Raw genomic sequence first — 18,481 nt, 5'->3', positions numbered from 1 at the left:
TCAAGCGTTTGGTATTCGTTCCATGGAAGTCCCTAGGTTACCATTTTTATGACTTGGTAAATGGTGTTAGGAACCCAGTAGCATAGTAATTAAGTGCTCAATTGTTAATTGCACAGTTGACTGTTGGAATCTACCAGATGCTCCTTGGGAGGCAGTTTGCTTCTGAAAAAAATATACAGCCTAGGAAATCCTATAGGGTAGCTTTGAGTTGGAATTGGCTCACTGCTAATCGGTTAGGTTTGGGTATTAAAAAGTGTTGGAATTTAGGTCTTCAGTTAAAATCATGTAGCATGTTTGGGAAATATCATGAGGTAGAATTTCGAGAGATAATCCTCCCCATGCACATCAAACCTGTGGGAGAAAGACCTGATTTGCTTCTATAAAGATTAAAAACACCACTGGCGTGGAGTAGGGAACCAGCGAGAGGTCTGAGGGGCCCGCCCCAATCCCAACTATGTGGACACCTGCCCCTCCCCGCAGAGGAATTTATTTCAGAGGACAGCACTGAATCTGCAGCATTGGGAGAGGGATCTGTCTGATCAGAGCACACAGAAGCAAATGAAGGGGGAGGAAGAGAGAGAGAGAGTGGAGCACATCCTTGCCCACCAAACCTTGACAACGATATTCCCACTCAGAGCTGCCAATCCATATAGAAGACCATATGGGCAGCCCCACAGTGAGACTTGGACGTCCCTCACTGACCCATAGCCCCACAGGGGATGACACTGGAGACACAGTGTGGGAATTGCGCCCGATCTGATTGCACCACACCGAGGCAAAACACAAAGGGCGTGCAACAGAACAGTAAGGGGAACAGAGCAACGAAGTCCCCAGGAAATACCAAAAGTAGACTTTGAGACCAGGGCCTGGCATCCCATCAGACTCTACCGGAAAGTACTCCTAAAGGCCAAGAAACAGTCCTTGAACTAACTACAAGTTTTTCTTTTTTGGTTGTTGTGGGGTTTTTTGTTTTGTCATTGGCTTTTTGTTGTTGCTTTTGTTTTGTTTTCTTTTGTTGCTTGGTTTTGCTCTGTCTTGTTTTTGTGCATGTTATTATTTCCACAGGTCTGTCTCAGTAAGATAGGCTGGATGAACAATCTGGAGGAGAGAACAACGGGACCGACAGTTCCAGGGGGACATGGGAGAGGGGAAAGTGGGGGGAAAGGAAGTGGTGTTAACAAGCTCAGGGACAGGAAACAACAAGTGATCCAAATCGATGGAGAGGAGGGTGTAGGAGGCCTGGTAGGGCATGACCAAGGGGAATGTAACCGAGAGGAATTACTGAAACCCAAATGAAGGTTGAGCATGATAGTGGGACAAGAGGAAAGTCAGAGGAAATAGAGGAAAGAGCTAGGAGGCAAAGGACATTTAGAGAGGTCTAAATAAAAAGGCATGTACATACGTAAGTATATTTATATATGAGGATGGGGAAATAGATTTATGTGCATATATTTATAGGTTTAGTATTAAGGTAGCAGATGGACATTGAGCGTCCCCTCAAGTACTCCCTCAATGCAAGAATACTTTGTTCTATTAGACTGGAATTCTATGAAGGTCACCTTCCCGACACGATCGCTGAAGACAAAGTGGGTGCATAAGCTAATGTGGTGAAGAAATCTGATGGTGCCCAGCTATCAAAAGATGTAGGGTCTGGGTTCTTAAAGGTTTGAAGGTAAACAAGCAGCCATCTACCTGAGAAGCAACAAACCCCACATGGAAGAAACAAACCAGCCTGTGCATTCACGAGGTTTTGAAGGGATCAGTTATCAGGCATCAAAGAACAAAAATCATATCATTGTGAATGACGGGGAGTGTGGAGTGGGGACCTAAAGCCCATCTGTAGGCCATTGGACATCCCCTTACAGAAGGGTCTCTGGGAGGAGACAAGTCAGGGTGCGATGTAGCAACGATGAAAAAAAATACAACTTTCCTCTAGTTCCTAAACTCTTCCTCCCACCCCACCCCAACCCCACTATCATGATCCCAATTCTACCTTACAAATCTGGCTAGACCAGAGGATGTACACTGGTACAGATAGGAACTGGAAACACAGGGAATCCAGGACGGATGATCCTTTTAGTACCAGTGGTGAGAGTGGCAATACCGGGAGGGTGGGGTAGAGAGGGGAAAGTGATAACAGGGATCTACATGTAACCTCGTTGGGGGACGGACACAGAAATGTGGGTGAAGGAAGATGTCGGACTGGGTGAAGGGAGATGTCAGATAGTTTAAGATTTGACAAAATAATAACTTATAAATTATCAAGTGTTCATGAGGGGGGAGGGAGGGGGAAAAGTGAGCTGATGCCACAGGCTTATGTGGAGAGCAAATGTTTTGAGAATGATGATGGTAACGAATGTACAAATGTGCTTTATACAATTGATGTATGTGTGGATTGTGATAAGAGTTGTATGAGCCCCCAATAAATGATTTTTTAAAAGATTAAAGCCCCAAACCAAACTCACTGCCATCAAGTTGATTCCAATGCATAATGACCCTATAGGACAGGTTAGGACTGTCCTTGTGGCTTTCCAAGAGTCTAACTCTTCCTGGGAATAGAAAGCCTTTCTCCCTTGGAGCAGTTGGTAGTTTCAAACTAATGACCTTGAGGTTAGCAGCCCAGTGCATAAGCACTGCCTTACCAGGGCTCCTTTTTATTTTATTTTTTTAAACGTTTTATTAGGGGCTCATACAACTCTTATCACAGTCCATACATATACATACATCAATTGTATAAAGCACATCCATACATTCCCCGCCCCAATCATTCTCAAAGCATTTGCTCTCCACTTAAGCCCTTTGCATCAGGTCCTCTCAGGGCTCCTTTTTAAAGGCTGCAACCATGAAACCCCTTATGGGATAGTTCTAGTCTCACTTGGGCTCATTATGAGGCAGAAGCAGCTGCATGGCACCCAACAACAACAATCTTTATAGAAGCAGATTATCAGGCTTTTCTTTGGTCAAGACCATTGAGTGAATTTGTATTGATAGCCAGTCTTTTTTTTAATTTCACCAGTTTTATGGGCATATAATTCACATATCATACAATTCAGCAGCCCTGTCACATCAAGATGAGTTGTATAGTCATTACCATACTTTTAGAACATTTTATTCATTCTTTTTTTAAACTCACTTTATTAGGGGCTCATACAACTCTTTTCACAATCTATACATACATCAATTGTATAAAACACGTGCACATTGGTTACCCTCATCAATTCTATTCATTCTTGAACTTGACTTTTATTAGCCCTGACATATCCCCAAGGAACCATCAATTCAGTTACTATCTCCATATAGATTTACTTAACCTGGATTTCATATACAGGAAAACATTAAAAAACAAACAAAACTAACAAGAATAACAAAATAAAACAAAGCCTGAATTGAAAAGAAAGCAGAAAATATTAAAAGAACAAATTTAAATGGATCAAAAGGGAAATCGAATAATAGAGGGGTAAATTTTAACCTGATTGCATCTGCAACAGTCTGCATTCCAGTACATTTTGCATGTTAGCAAGGCCATTCACATCCCTGGTCAATGGTCAGAGGGATTCACCAGGGGCTAAATGCACATGCATTTCCCCATCACCTTAAAAAACAAACAACTGAAACAGCTTTAAAAATGGGTCAAAAGGGAGATCAGATTATAAGATAGTGTATTTTGACCTATGTCTGCTATAATCAACTTTACAATGCTCTCTGTCTGATAACAGGGCTATTCACAACCCTCAACTATGATTGGAGGGCATTCACCAGAGGTTGAGTCCATGTGTGGGCCCTGCAAATGGATTTGGGGCTTCCACTGTCATCCGTAACCTTCTATAAATCATATGTTCAGAATTTAAGCTCTGCACTGATAAAACATACAACTTTTCTCTAGTTCTTTAATGCTTCCTCTCCCCACCACTACCATTTGTTTTACCAAACAAATCCAGATAGACCAGAGCATTACCTTGGTACAGATAAGAGCTTGCAACACAGGGAATCCAGGACAGATAAACCCCACAGGACCAATGAGAGCAGTGATGAGTGTAGGGGAAAAGTGGGAGAAAGGGGGAACCGATCACAATGATTAGTGTATAACACACACACCCAGGGAGACGAGCAACAGAAATGTGGCTGAAGGGAGAGACCGGTAGGTGTAAAGTATGAAAATAATAATTTATAAATTATTAAGGGTTCAAGAGGGAGGGAGAGTGGGGGAGGAAAAATGACCTCATACCAAGGGCTCAAATAGAAAATGTTTTGAAAATGATGATGGCAACATGTACAAATGTGCTTGACACTATGTATGTATGGTTATAAGAGCTGTAAGAGCCTCCAAATAAAATGATTAAATTAAAAAAAAGAATTTAACCTCTAATGCCATTCCCTTTTCCAGGTTTGGATTTTATTATAAACCTTGGATCATACATGCTGATGTGCTTCTTCTATGGGGACTTCGTTGACACCTTACTTAGATGGCTGCTTGTTAGAAAATAAGCCTTTAAGATGCCAGATGCTATTCTTTCTGATAGTTGGGTACCATCTAGTTTCTTTACCACACTTTGCTATAGCATCCATATCTTCCGTGAGGTCAAGCAGGCCATGTCTTAAGAACTAATTGTTCTTAGATTGGGACTAGAATTAAGTGCAAGCCCCAAATCCATTCATACATCTATGATTTATATATGACTGGTTCACCTTACAGACATTGTCATTTGGTTAGAGAATATTAATTATCCCCCTGGGCCATCACTTCTGTTACCATCAAGTTAGTGCTGACTCATAGGGACCCTGTAGGACCAGATAGAACTGCCCCAACGTGTCTCCAAGCCTGAAAATCTTCACAGAGTAGAAGTCTTCCCTGTGGAGCTGGCTTGTGGTTTCGGACTGATTTGTGATTAGCAGCTCAATGCATAATTGCTATGCATTGATAGTGTCTGTCATTAGATAGCCAGTCTTAATGTTAAAAATATTCATTTGTATTGCTAATACATCCACATAGTATACTATACAATTTTTAAATTTCCAAAATGTATAGTAAAAATCAGTAACTCCCTCCTTCTGTTCCTTGACTGCAGCTACCTAGTTTCCTTCCTGGAAACAACTCATACTGTTCACATTTTCATTTGCTTGCGTATACTTTCTTTTCTCCCCAAGTTTTTATAGTGAAAAAATTTTAAGCATACACATCTATTAATCATTAGACTGTCAATTGCAAACCTAATACCATTTTACTCCTAAGTGCTTCAACATTCCTACCTTAAAATTATCCTTTTAAAAATTACTGCATCTTTCATATATAAGGAAATGAATTTCCTCTTGCCATTGATTAATTTAGTCAAGCATTTTTTACATCGTTTATTAGGAGCTTATAAAACCCTTAGCACAATCCATATATACATCAATTGTGTAAAGCACATTCATTGCTCTCATCATTCTCAAAACATTTGCTCTCTACCTAAGCCCCTGGCATCAGGTCCTCATTTTTACCCCTCCCTTCCTGCTCCCTCCTCCCTCATGAACCCTTGATAATTTATAAATTATTACTTTGGCATATCTTTCCCTGTCCGACATCTCCCTTCACCCACTTTTCTGTTGTCCGTCCCCCAGGGAGGAAGTTATATGTAGATCCTTGTAATCGGATCCCCATTTCCCACCCACCCTCCCACAACCCTCCCAGTATCACCCCTCACATTACGGGTCCTGAAGGGATCATCTGCCCTGGATTCCCTGTGTTTCCAGTTCCTATCTACCAGTGTACATCCCCTGGTCTAGCCAGATTTGTAAGGTAGAATTGGGATCATGATAGTGGGGTTGGGGTGGGGTGAGGTGGGAGGAAGAGTTTAGGAACTAGAGGAAAGTTGTATTTTTTTTTTCATCGTTGCTACATTGCACCCTGACTGACTTGTCTCTTCCCAGAGACCCTTCTGTAAGGGGATGTCCAGAGGCCTACAAATGGGCTTTGGTTCTCCACTCCGCACTCCCTCCCTCATTCACAATGATATGATTTTTTTGTTCTTTGATGCCTGATACCTGATAACTTCGACACCTCGTGATCGCACAGGCTGGTTTGCTTCTTCCATGTGGGGTTTGGTGCTTCTCAGGTAGATGGCCGCTTGTTTACCTTCGAGCCTTTAAGACACCAGACACTAGATCTTTTGATAGCCGGGCACCATCAGCTTTCTTTGCCACATTTGCTTATGCACCCACTTTGTCTTCAGTGATTGTGTCAGGAAGGTGAGGATCATAGAATGCCAATTTAATAGAAGAAAGTATGCTTGCATTGAGGGAGTACTTAAGTGAAGGGCGAATATCCTTCTGCTACCTTAATACTAAACCTTATTAATATATGCACATAGATCTATTTCCCCATTGTCATATATAAATATATTTACATGTATTTTTCTAGACCTGTATAAATGCCCTTTACCTCCCAAACTCTTTCCTCTATTTTCTTTGACTTTCCTTTTGTCCCACTATCATGCTCAGTCTTCATTTGGGTTTCAGTAATCCCTCTTGGTTATATTACCCCAGGCCTCCTACACCCTTCTCATCACCAATTTGGCTCTTTTGTTGTTCCCTTGTCCCTGGGTTTGTTAACCTTTTCCCCCACCTCCCCATCTCCCATGTTCCCCCGGAACTGTTGGTCCCATTGTTTTCTCTTCCAGATTGTTCATCCAGCCTATCTTATTGACACAGACCTTCAGAGATAATAACATGCACAAGAAGAAGACAGAGTATAACCGAGCAACAATATAAAACAAGCCAACAACAACAAACCAATGACAAAAAACAAAACACAACAAGAAAGAAAAGCTTGTAGTTAGTTCAAGGACTGTTTGTTGGAGTCAAACATTTCTTAATTGCTCCCCCAAATAGCTTTTTGGAACCAGGGTTCAGTCAAAGTTCATGCATGGTATTTGGTTTTATCTCAGTTATCTCTTGTGTTCTAGAATGGTTCTTGCAACCTTTTGGGGGCATTGATTTTTTTTTTTAATTGGAGCCGTTGTCTTGCAGAACTTTTCACATTCTGTATTTGTTTAAATGTTTCATCGTGTTATTTGTCATTTTCTGTACCTCTATAAACTGAAAGGTATATTTTGTTTTGTTTAGATTCAAGTTAATCATTTGGTAAGATACTTCATAGATGATGCTGTCTGCATATATTATTATTGCCTCAGACTAGAAGTATATGCCTTTTTTCTTTTTTAAATTTTAATCACTTTATTGGGGGGCTCTTATAAATCGTGTGACAATCTGTACATCCATTGTATCAAGAACATTTGTACATAGGTTGCCATCATCGTCTCCAAAACATTTTCTTTCTACTTGAGGCCTTGGTATCACCTCCTGATCTTTTTCCTCCTTCCTCCCACTCCCACCCTTGTGATCCCTTGATAAATTATAATTGTTTTCATATCTTAAACCATCTGCTCTCTCCCTTCACCCAGGTTTCTGTTGTTCGTCCCCCGGGTGGGAGTAAGGTTGTAGGTCAATCATTGGGATAGGTTCTCTGTTTCTTCCCCTTCAGCTCTTATAATAATACAAAATCAATTGTATCAAGCATATTTGTACATGTTGCCATCATTATTTTCTTTTTTTATCATTTTATTGGGGACCCATACAGCTTTTATCACAATTCATCCATCCATCCATTGTGTCAAGCAAATTTGTACATATGTTGCCATCATTATTTTCTTTTTTTAATCATTTTATTGGGGACCCATACAGCTTTTATCACAATTCATCCATCTATCCATTTTGTCAAGCAAATTGGTACATATATTGCCATCATCATTTTCAAAACATTTTCTTCCTATTTGAACCCTTGGTATCAGCTCCTCATTTCTCTTTCTCTCTCCCACCCTCTGTCCTAGATTCCCTGTCATCATTGTTTTCTAAACATTTACTTTATATTTGAGCCCTTGGTATCAGCTTCCCCCCCCCACTCCCACCCTCGTGATGCCTTTTTGCTTAACATGTTTGAGATCAAACTATATATTGAATTCTGTGTCTTGCTTGTTTCACCTATCACAGGCATTTCCCTTTGTCATTAAATGTTGTAGAACAGTCCATTCTGTGAATATACCTTAGGTTTCCAGTTTCTGACTGCTGTAAATAATAACAGCAAAGGAATATTAATTATGTTCATTATGTCAGTCAGCTCTCACCACTGTCCATTAACAGATTTCACCATCACCCTTAACAGAAACTTAGCATCTCTTAAGCATTGATTTATTTTCTCTCTTTTACTCACCAAAGAGGACTGTTGTTTCTAATTCTTTGACCCAGAGCTTTGTTTGGGCCAAGACTTCATGGGGAGAAAAGGGATATTCTAGCCTCCCATTAGTTTGAATGCTAAGGAGACCTTCCTATTACTCTTGCCTTCTGCTTTTCCTCTTACCTTCCATTCTCCCTGACTTGCCTTTCTGCTTTGTCTCTTCTTGCCTTAGGTAAGTCAAATCTCATGGATGCCATCAGCTTTGTGCTCGGTGAAAAGACCAGCAATCTGCGAGTAAAGACTCTGCGAGATCTGATCCATGGAGCTCCTGTAGGCAAGCCAGCTGCTAACCGGGCTTTTGTCAGCATGGTCTATTCTGAGGAAGGTGCTGAGGACCGCACCTTTGCCCGTGTCATTGTTGGTGAGTGAGGCTAGTGGGAAGGCTCTCCTTAGGTCCTGGAATGAGGCCTGCCCCTCAGTTGGTTTATGTCTTGTTTTACAGGGGGTTCTTCTGAATATAAAATCAACAACAAAGTGGTCCAGCTACATGAGTACAGTGAGGAATTGGAGAAGTTGGGCATCCTCATCAAAGCTCGTAACTTCCTCGTCTTTCAGGTAGGCATTTAAAAAAAGCTTTGTTGTTGAGAATGAATATACATAACAAAACATAACACCTGAATCCAGGACAGATGGTGCCTTCAGGACCAGTGCTGAGAGTGGCAATTTCTGGAGGGTGGAGGGAAGGAGGGGTAGAAACGGGGGGATATAACTATAACCCCTCTCTGGGGGATGGACAAGAGAAAAGTAGGTGAAGGGAGAATGCCGGAGAGTGTAAGATATGAAAAAATAATAATTATAAATTATCAAGGATTCATAAGGGAGGTTGGGAATGGGGAGAGAGGGGGAAAATGAGGAGCTGATATTAAGGGCTCAAGTAGAAAGCAAATGTTTTGAGAATGATGATGGCAACGAATGTACAAATGTGCTTGACACAATGGATGCATGTATGGATTGTGATAAGAGTTGTACGAGCCCCAATAAAATGATTTCCTCATCTATTAACATACTCACTGCCCCCAGTAAGACCCCTATTTGTTCCTATCTAATCTTTGCAGCTGTCTGTTTGTTCCCACTTACCAACCAAACTTACTGCCAGCAACCCTATAGGACAGTGTAGAACTGCCTCTGAGTTTCTGATAGATACTGTAAATCTGTACAGGAGTAGAAAGCCCCTTCTTTCTCCCAAAGAGCTGCTGGTGGTTTTAAACTGCTGACCTTGCAGTTAGCAGTCCAACCCATAACTACTATGCCACCAGAGTTCTTTTTGATCCCACATAGATCATAAAAGAACATAATGCTCAAGGCAAGTTTTCTTTACTAGTTAAACTAAACTGTAGTCTGGTTTTAAGAATTGAGGGTATATTTTTAGTTTAAATCTTAAAGATTATCTCAGGGCAATAGTTTTGGAGCCAAGTGGGCATTTTAAGCAATTATATGATTTCTTTTTTTTTTTTTTTTGCAGCCAGCCCCTGCCTTGTTCCCAAAGGAGCACTGCTGGTGCTGTGGGCAAAGCATCAGGCTGCTACCCATAAGGTTGACATTTCAAACCCACCAGCCACTTTGTGGTAGAAAGACGAGGCTGTCTGCTCTTCGAAAGATTTAGTGTCAGAAGCACTATATAGGGTCACTAGTAGTTGAAATTGATTTGATTAGGAAGGTTGGTCCTGTTCCTAAGGAGCCCTGATTGTTTAATGGTTACAGTACTCAACTATGGTTTGAAACGACACGCACTCTATGGGAGAAAGATGTGGCAGTTTGCTTTCATAAAGATTTATAGCTATGGAAACCCTGTTGGACAGTTCTACTCCACTTTGTGGATCACTGTAAATCAGTTTTGACTTGATGGCAATGAGTTTTTGGGTTGATTTGGTTTGGTCTGTTTCCACTGGGTCTGTTCCCACTTAGGCTGTATCATTTCTCTCTTCAATTAATGTACCAGCTTAGCTTCCTCGCTGTGTTCCTGACCCCTCTCTAGCCTTTTCAAATTCAGTCTCTAGGTGAGGCTCATCTTATGAAGACCAAATTTGTCTTTCTCCCATTTCTCCTCAAAGGCATTTTAATGATTATTTGTTACTTTATTAAAAAAAATTTTTTACTTTATTTTTATTTTTAAAAATCATTTTATTAGGGGCTCATACAATTCTTATCACAATCAATAATACATCAATTGTATAAAGCATATTTGTACATTCATTGCCCTCGTCATTCTCAAAACATTTGCTCTCCACTTACGGCCCGGGCATCAGCTCCTCATTGTTCCCCCTCACTCCCCACTCCCCCTTCCCTCATGAACCGTTGATAATTTATAAATTATTATTTTGTCATAGCTTACACTGTCCAGTGTCTCCCTTCACCCACATTTCTGTGTCCATCCCCCAGGAAGTAAGTTATATGTAGATTCCTGTAATTGGTTCCACCCCACCCCTCCTGCCACCTTCCTGGTATCGCCACTCTCACCACTGGTCCTGAAGGGATCATCCATCCTGAATTCCCTGTGTTTCCAGTTCCTATCTGTACCAGTGTACATTCTTGGGTCTAGCCAGGTTTGTAGTACAGAATAAGGATCATGATATGGGGGGGGGCATTTAGTAACTAGAGGAAAGTTGTATGTTTCATCATTGCTACACTGCACCCTGACTGGCTCATCTCCTCCCTGAGACCCTTCCTTAAGGGGATGTCCAGTTACCTACAGATGGGTTTTGGGTCTTCACTCCCACCCCCCGCATTCACAATGATATGATTTTTTGTTCTTTGATGCCTGATACCTGATCCCTTTGACACCTTGTGATCGCACAGGCTGGTGTGTTTCTTCCATGTAGGCTTTGTTGCTTCTGAGCTAGCTGGCCGCTTGTTTACCTTCAAGCCTTTAAGACCCCAGATACTATATCTTTTGATAGCTGGGCACCATCAGCTTTCTTCACCACATTTGTCTTTAGCGGTGTGTCGGTAAGATGAGGATCATAGAATGCCAATTTAATAGAAGAAAGTATTCTTGCATTGAGGGAGTACTTGAGTGGAGGCCCAGTGTCCTTCTGCTACCTTAATACTAAACCTATAAATATATACACATAGATCTATTTCCCCATTCTCATATATAAAATATATTTACATATGTATTTGCCTGTATTTAGACCTCTATAAATGCCCTTTGCGTCCTAGGTCTTGCCTCTATTTCCTTTTACTTTCCTCATTTCTCACTATCATGTTCAGCCTTCATTTAGGTTTCAGTAATTCCTTTTGGTTACATCACCCTTGATCACATCCTACCAGGCCTCCTACACCCTCCTCACCACCGATTTGGATCACTAGTTGCTCCCTGACCCTTGGTTTTTTAACACCACTTCCTTTCCCTCTACCTCCCCCTCTCCCAATGTCCCCCTGGAACCGTTGGTCCCATTGTTTTCTCCTCCACATTTTTCATCGGGCCTATCTTATTTAGACAGACCTGCGGAGATAATAACATGCACAAAACAAGACAGAGCAAAACAAAGCAAAAAAACCAAACAACAACAACAAAAAGCAATGGCACACAAAAAAAGAAACAAAAGGTCTGTAGTTAGTTCAAGGACTGTTCGTTGACCTGTAGGAGTGTTTTCTGGTCGAGTCTGATGGAGTGCCAAGCCCTGGCCCCAAAGTCTATTTTTAGGATTCCCTGTGGACTTCGTTGCTCTGTTCCTCTTGCTGTTCTGTTGCACGCCCTTAGTGTTTTGCCTTGCTGTGGCGGGATCAGATTGGGCGCAATTTCCACACTGTGTCACCAGTGTTGTTCCCTGTAGGGCTATGGGTCGGTGAGGGATGTCTGTGTCTCATATGATCTTCTTTGTGGATTGGCTGCTCTGAGTGGGAATATCGTTGTCAAGGCTTGGTGGGCAAGGATGTGCTCCACTCTCTCTCTCTTCCCCCCCCTTCATTTGCTCCCATGTGCTCTGATCAGACATGTCCCTCTCCCTGAACTGCAGCTTCAGTGCTGTCCTCTGAAATAAATTCTTCTGGGGGGAGGGGTGGGTACCCACGTAGTTGGGATTGGGGTTGGCCCCCCAGACCTCTCCACTGGTTCCTTACTCCATGCCGGCATGTTGCGTTCACATCCTGGAGCACCGGGTTGAAGTCTCATCCCTCTTTTCCCGTGGAGATATAAAAAATACCCTCCCCTTGGGTGGGTTAGTGCCCTGTTTCCCCACTACCCATTCCTTTTTTTTTCTTTCCCCTCCCCTCCTTTTTAGTTAGCTACCAAATGTATCCCTGGATTTGGTCTGGCCTCTGCCATACTACCTGGTCTTCACCCCAGGAATGTTCCCCTTATATTTGTCTTTATTTTAATGTAATTGTTAATTTTTTAAAAGATCATTTTATTGGGGGCTGTTAAAGTTCTTATAACAATCCATACATCAATTTTATCTAGCATAATTGTACATATGTTGCCATCATTATTTTGTAAACATTTACTTTTTATTTGAATCTTTGGTATCAGCTCCTCTTTTTTTCCTCCCTCTACTCCCACCCTTGTGACCCACTTGATAAAGTATAATTATTTTCATATCTTACACCAATCACTGTCTCCATTCACCCACCTTTCTGTTCCTCATCCCCTTCGTGGGGTGGGTGGTGGCGGTGATGGTATTGGATGTAGATCATGGCAGTCGGTTTCTCCTTCCCACCTTCCTGGTATTGATACTCCCATTTCTATTCCTGAGGAGTTTATCTGACCTGGATTCCATGGGTCATGAGCTCTTATCTGTATCAGTGTACAGGCTCTGGTCTAGCCAGAACTGAAAGACAGGACAGAGGTCATGATAGTGGGAATGAAGAAGCCTCAAATAACCAGAGGAATCGTGTGTGTTTCATTGGTGCTATCCTGTGCCCCGGTTGACTCATCCTTTCCTTGTGATCATTCTGTCAGGGGATTGTCTACAAGCAGAGGCTTTGGGTTTCTGCTCTGACCTCCATTGTTCTCAACATGTTTTTTAGTTGTTTTGGGTCTTCTGATGTCTGTTAACTGATCCCGTTGACACCCCATTATCGCACAGGCTGGTTTGCTTCCTTCATGTGGACTTGTTGCTTCTCTGCCAGATGGCTGCTTGTTTAACTTCAAGCCTTTAACACCCCAGATGCTATATCTTTTGATAGCCGGGCACCATCAGCTTTCTTTAGCACATTTGCTTATGTACCCATTTTGTTTTCAGCAATCCTGTTGGTAGGATGAGCCTCACAGAATGCCAGATTGTTAGAACAAAGAGTTCTTGTGTTGAGAGAGGGCTTGAACAGAGGCCCAAAGTCCATCAACTTCCTCAATGTATCATTGCCATATAAATATATGTACATATGCCAATACCTCTATTTTTATGAATTAATATGTGTACATAAGTGCACACTGATATTTATACCTCTATCCATAGCTTTGCTTCCTAGATATTTCCTCTGTTTCCTTTTACCTTCCTCCTGCCCCATCACAGTCGCCCTTCTTCTGCCTCTTAGCAATTCCTCTCAGCTAGATTGCTGTTGCTCCAACACCACTGGGGTCTCTACATCATCCTCATTGTTGATTTTAACTCCCTACTTGTTCCCCAGTCTATGGATTTGTTTGCTCACCTCTCCTTTCCCCTGCTGCCTCCTTCCACCAAGTTCCTCCGGAACTATTGGTCCTGTTGCATTCTCCTCAGGCTTGCTTCCCATGCCTATCTTATATAGGTAGGCAAAACAACAATAACGGGGGCAAAACCAAAGTAATGGAGACAAAACAAAAAAGAAACAAAAGACTGAATAAAAAGGGGCAAACCCCCCCCAAAACAATTGAAAAAGTATACATAATTCCAGGTCTGTCTGCTGACTTTTATGACTCTCCCGACCAGCCCTACAGAGTTCTGGGAACTGCCCCTCTTAGCCTGGATTCTATTTTGGGTGGTCTCGGGGGGCTTTGTGGTTTTGCTTTGCTCCCTTTTCTGATCTGTTATGTTCTCTTGTTGGTTCGCCCCACTGTGGGGACGTCAGACTGGACTTACTTCCCACCGTGTGTCCCCAGTATTGTCTTCTATTGTCGTGTGCTCCAGCGAGGGGACATCATGTCTCGAGCTGTTGTTGGCCCTATGGTCCTCTCTTTGATTTAGCAGCTCTGTGCAGGGATATCATCCAGTGCCAGTATGGGGTCTAGTCCCTCACTCTCTTTCCTTCTTGGTTTGTTTCTATGTAGGCGTGGCAGGCCGTTCCTCTCCCCAGCCTGTAGGTTTAGTGTTGTCCTCTGTAGCACATACGTCTGGGGAGGGGGTCCGTTTGACTCTGCGGCCGGCCCTGTAGACCTCCTTGTTGATGAGTTGCTCCATGTGGTTAGGTTGCCCTCAAGGGTTGGTGCCCTGTGATGGGGCCTGCACTCACTCCCATTTCTTTTCTTTTCTTTTTTTTTTATAGTAACACCGGTTATTTATCTTTTTTTTTTCCTTTTTTTTAAAACAATTTATTGGGGCTCATACAATTTTTTAAAACAATTTATTGGGGCTCATACAATTTTTTAAAACAATTTATTGGGGCTCATACAATTCTTATCACAGTTCATACATATACATACATCAATTGTATAAAGCACATCTATACAGTCTTTGCCCTAATCATTTTTTTCTCCTCTTTTCTTTTTTTACATTTTATTAGGGACTCATACAACTCTTATCACCATCCATACATATACATACATCAATTGTATAAAGCACATCCATACATTCCCTGCCCCAATCATTCTCAAGGCATTTGCTCTCCACTTAAGCCCCTTGCATCAGGTCCTCTTTTTTTTTTCCCCTCCCTCCCCTTTCCCCCCTCCCTCATGTGCCCTTGGTAATTTATACATCGCCACTTTGTCATATCTTGCCCCATCCGGAGTCTCCCTTCCCCCCTTCTCTGCTGTCCCTCTCCCAGGGAAGAGGTCACATGTGGATCCTTGTAATCAGTTCCCCCTTTCCAACCCACTCACCCTCCACTCTCCCAGCATCGTCCCTCACACCCTTGATCCTGAAGGTATCATCCACCCCGGATTCCCTGTACCTCCAGCCCTCATATGTACCAGTGTACAGCCTCTGTCCTATCCAGCCCTGCAAGGTAGAATTCGGATCATGGTAGTTGGGGGGAGGAAGCATCCAGGATCCGGGGGAAAGCTGTGTTCTTCATCGGTACTACCTCACACCCTAATTAACCCATCTCCTCTCCCAAACCCCTCCATGAGGGGATCTCCATTGGCCGACACTTGAGCCTTGGGTCTCCACTCTGCACTTCCCCCCTTCATTTAATATGGTATATATATACATATATACACATACATATATACATATACACATATATACACATACATACACATACATACACACACTTACATCTTTTTTTTGCATGATGCCTTATACCTGGTCCCTTGGCACCTCGACTCACTCCCATTTCTGTGGAGACAGAAACAATACCCTCCCCTAGGGTGGATTAGTGCCCTGTTCTCCCAGTGCCGCCATTTTCCTCTTCTCCCTCCGCCTACTTTCCCCATCTTTGTGCTGGAATGACACGCACATCCTTGGGTTTAGTCTGTCCCCACCCAGCTGCCTGCATCTTCGAGGCTAAGTTTTAAAGACGCACAGCACTTTGTGTTTTACCAGGCTCTCCAAGTCACTCTGATGCATACTAAAGGCATTGTGATTTGTGCAGTAGTAGCCACAGGATTAAACTTGAACTCCTAAGCATGGGAAACATATTAGGTTCTTGCCCACTTTTTTATCCAGGCTATGACAAGGAACAACTGGCTATAGTCTTAGATGGCTGTGTTTTGATCTTTACCAGGGTGCTGTGGAGTCTATTGCCATGAAGAACCCTAAAGAGAGGACAGCTCTATTTGAGGAGATCAGTCGCTCTGGAGAATTGGCCCAGGAGTATGACAAGCGAAAGAAGGAAATGGTGAAAGCTGAAGAGGATACTCAGTTTAATTACCATCGTAAGAAAAATATTGCAGCAGAACGCAAGGAGGCCAAACAGGAGAAGGAAGAGGTAAGTGACCAGGCTACCTCTTGGTTCTGATGGGCCAGGATGGAACCAGCTTACTTATGAACCTCTTTCTTGTGCAGGCTGACCGTTACCAGCGCCTGAAGGATGAGGTGGTGCGAGCGCAGGTCCAGCTGCAGCTCTTTAAACTTTACCACAATGAAGTAGAAATTGAGAAGCTCAACAAAGAATTGGCCTCTAAGAATAAGGAAATCGAGAAGGACAAGAAACGTATGGACAAGGTAGAAGATGAGCTGAAGGAGAAGAAGAAGGAACTGGGCAAAATGATGCGGGAGCAGCAGCAGATTGAGAAGGAGATCAAGTAAGAAGCAGGCTTGGAATGACAAGCAGGCTTGTAATTTGGGGGAACCAAGAGGCTGTGCTATTGCCTAGGACTCCTCTGAGACTTGAGTCCAGTGCTCATACTAGTTTATCTTTCCTTTGACTTGCTTTGCCCAGAACTGGGCATACTTCTTAGTTTGCATTTTTGTTAGGTAGTAATTATGTATACAGACTTGGTGTAATAGGTCCTCAGGAGAAGGAGAGATGGGTTTTTTGTTTTTTTTTTGAGTCAGGAAACTGAGTTTTTATTTGGTGGGCACGGGTGAGGCAGGACACAGAGCTACCGAGGCCTTCATGAATGCAGGCCCACCACTTGTCCAAGGGGCCATGGTTAGGGATGTGTTTGACTCCACGCCTCTCTGGGATGAGGCACTTCTCAGCCACCGTGTCCTCTAACTTATCCACATTAAACTGGGTGAAGCTCCACTTCTTGGATCTTCTGGTGCCCAGGGAACTTGAAGTTGGCCCTGCATCAGGCCTCGATCACATGCTCCGTGTTTTGAAGCTTTGTGTGAATGGACACGATGTCCTGGCCAATGTGGACTTAGCCAGTGTGCCGTGGGATTTCCCCAGAGCACTTTGCATCCCAGCTTGGAGCCTAGCTTAGGGAGAGCAGAAGTTAGCCAGGCCAGAGCCATTGGAAAGCAGCAAAGGTAGTCTCCAAGGTCCCTTAGGGCAGCCCATACATAGCAACAGGCTGCATACACTACCGAGGAGGCTTGCTGTTTGCAGCCATTGCACTCTGGCCCCCACGAGGAGGAGGGTGGTCTGCTGAATTGGCTGCAAAGAGGGAGAGTTTGAAAGAGGTTGTGGCCTTGCTGAATGAGAGCCAGGGTAGAGGAGAACTGGCCACTGGAGTGGTCAGGCAGACCTTCCTAGAAGAGTTGGAAAATTTAAAGGACCAGGATTTGAAAAGATTTAGATCAGAATGGGACAAGTAAGTTAGCACAGATAATGGGAATTGTTAATGAAGGGCCTAGCCTGCCAAAGGTTGAGGGTCCAGGAAGTGATCAGATTGCCCCGTTGTGTCTGTGGGACATCAGGCACTTGGTCTTTTAGGCAATTTCTTGAGGCTGGCGGGCAGCTTGGGCTTGCTTTGTATGAGTAAAAAGCCTAGGTACCCTTCCTTTTACTAAAGTCCTCACTGGTTTTCTTCTCGGACAAAAGGGAGAAGGACTCAGAGTTGAACCAGAAGCGGCCTCAGTACATCAAAGCCAAGGAAAATACCTCTCACAAAATCAAGAAGCTGGAAGCAGCCAAAAAGTCCTTGCAGAATGCTCAAAAGCACTACAAGAAGCGTAAAGGTGACATGGATGAGCTAGAGAAGGAGATGCTGTCAGTAGAGAAAGCCCGGCAAGAATTTGAAGAACGGATGGAAGAGGAGAGTCAGAGTCAGGGCAGGGACTTGACCCTGGAGGAGAACCAGGTAAGCCATGAGACAGACTTTAGGGAGTAGATTGCTAGCTGATATGGACTGACTTGTTCATCAAAACCCTCCTTCCTTGTCCCTAACACAGGTGAAGAAGTACCATCGGTTGAAAGAGGAAGCCAGCAAGAGAGCAGCTACCCTGGCCCAGGAGCTGGAGAAGTTCAATCGAGATCAGAAAGCTGACCAGGACCGACTAGATCTGGAAGAACGGAAAAAAGTTGAGACAGAGGTGGGTATAAGTTATAAGATTAGGAATGACATGCGAAGGGAGTTAACTTGCTCAGTTCCTGGTGATAGAGTAGATGTCTCCCTCTTTCAGGCCAAAATCAAGCAAAAGCTTCGAGAGATTGAAGAGAATCAGAAGCGGATTGAGAAACTAGAGGAATACATTACCACAAGCAAGTATGTGACTCTCTCACCTTCCCCCACATTTCCAAGCTTAT

At 43.1% G+C, this 18,481-nt stretch overlaps 1 protein-coding gene and 1 non-coding gene across 2 annotated transcripts in view; one reads left to right on the top strand and one right to left on the bottom strand.

Moving 5' to 3' along the window:
• The window catches only part of SMC1A (structural maintenance of chromosomes 1A), a 66,208-nt gene that overhangs the window by 8,008 nt on the left and 39,719 nt on the right, over window positions 1–18,481 (top strand). Inside the window, exons 2-8 of the mRNA XM_075539415.1 lie at window positions 8,442–8,630; window positions 8,712–8,824; window positions 16,070–16,273; window positions 16,351–16,589; window positions 17,777–18,035; window positions 18,127–18,267; window positions 18,358–18,440. Of these exons, the coding sequence (XP_075395530.1) occupies window positions 8,442–8,630; window positions 8,712–8,824; window positions 16,070–16,273; window positions 16,351–16,589; window positions 17,777–18,035; window positions 18,127–18,267; window positions 18,358–18,440 (1,228 nt within the window). The remainder of the gene's footprint in view (window positions 1–8,441; window positions 8,631–8,711; window positions 8,825–16,069; window positions 16,274–16,350; window positions 16,590–17,776; window positions 18,036–18,126; window positions 18,268–18,357; window positions 18,441–18,481) is intronic.
• Window positions 17,262–17,395, bottom strand: LOC142435311 (small nucleolar RNA SNORA70). The gene has a single exon (XR_012781389.1). It is a non-coding gene; the product is annotated as a small nucleolar RNA SNORA70 (small nucleolar RNA).

Source organism: Tenrec ecaudatus, chromosome X (genome assembly GCF_050624435.1).
Source record: "Tenrec ecaudatus isolate mTenEca1 chromosome X, mTenEca1.hap1, whole genome shotgun sequence".
In the NCBI taxonomy this organism is placed as follows: Eukaryota; Metazoa; Chordata; class Mammalia; order Afrosoricida; family Tenrecidae; genus Tenrec; species Tenrec ecaudatus.
Note: the sequence above shows the minus strand (reverse complement) of the source record. Positions and strands in the feature narration are given on the sequence as shown.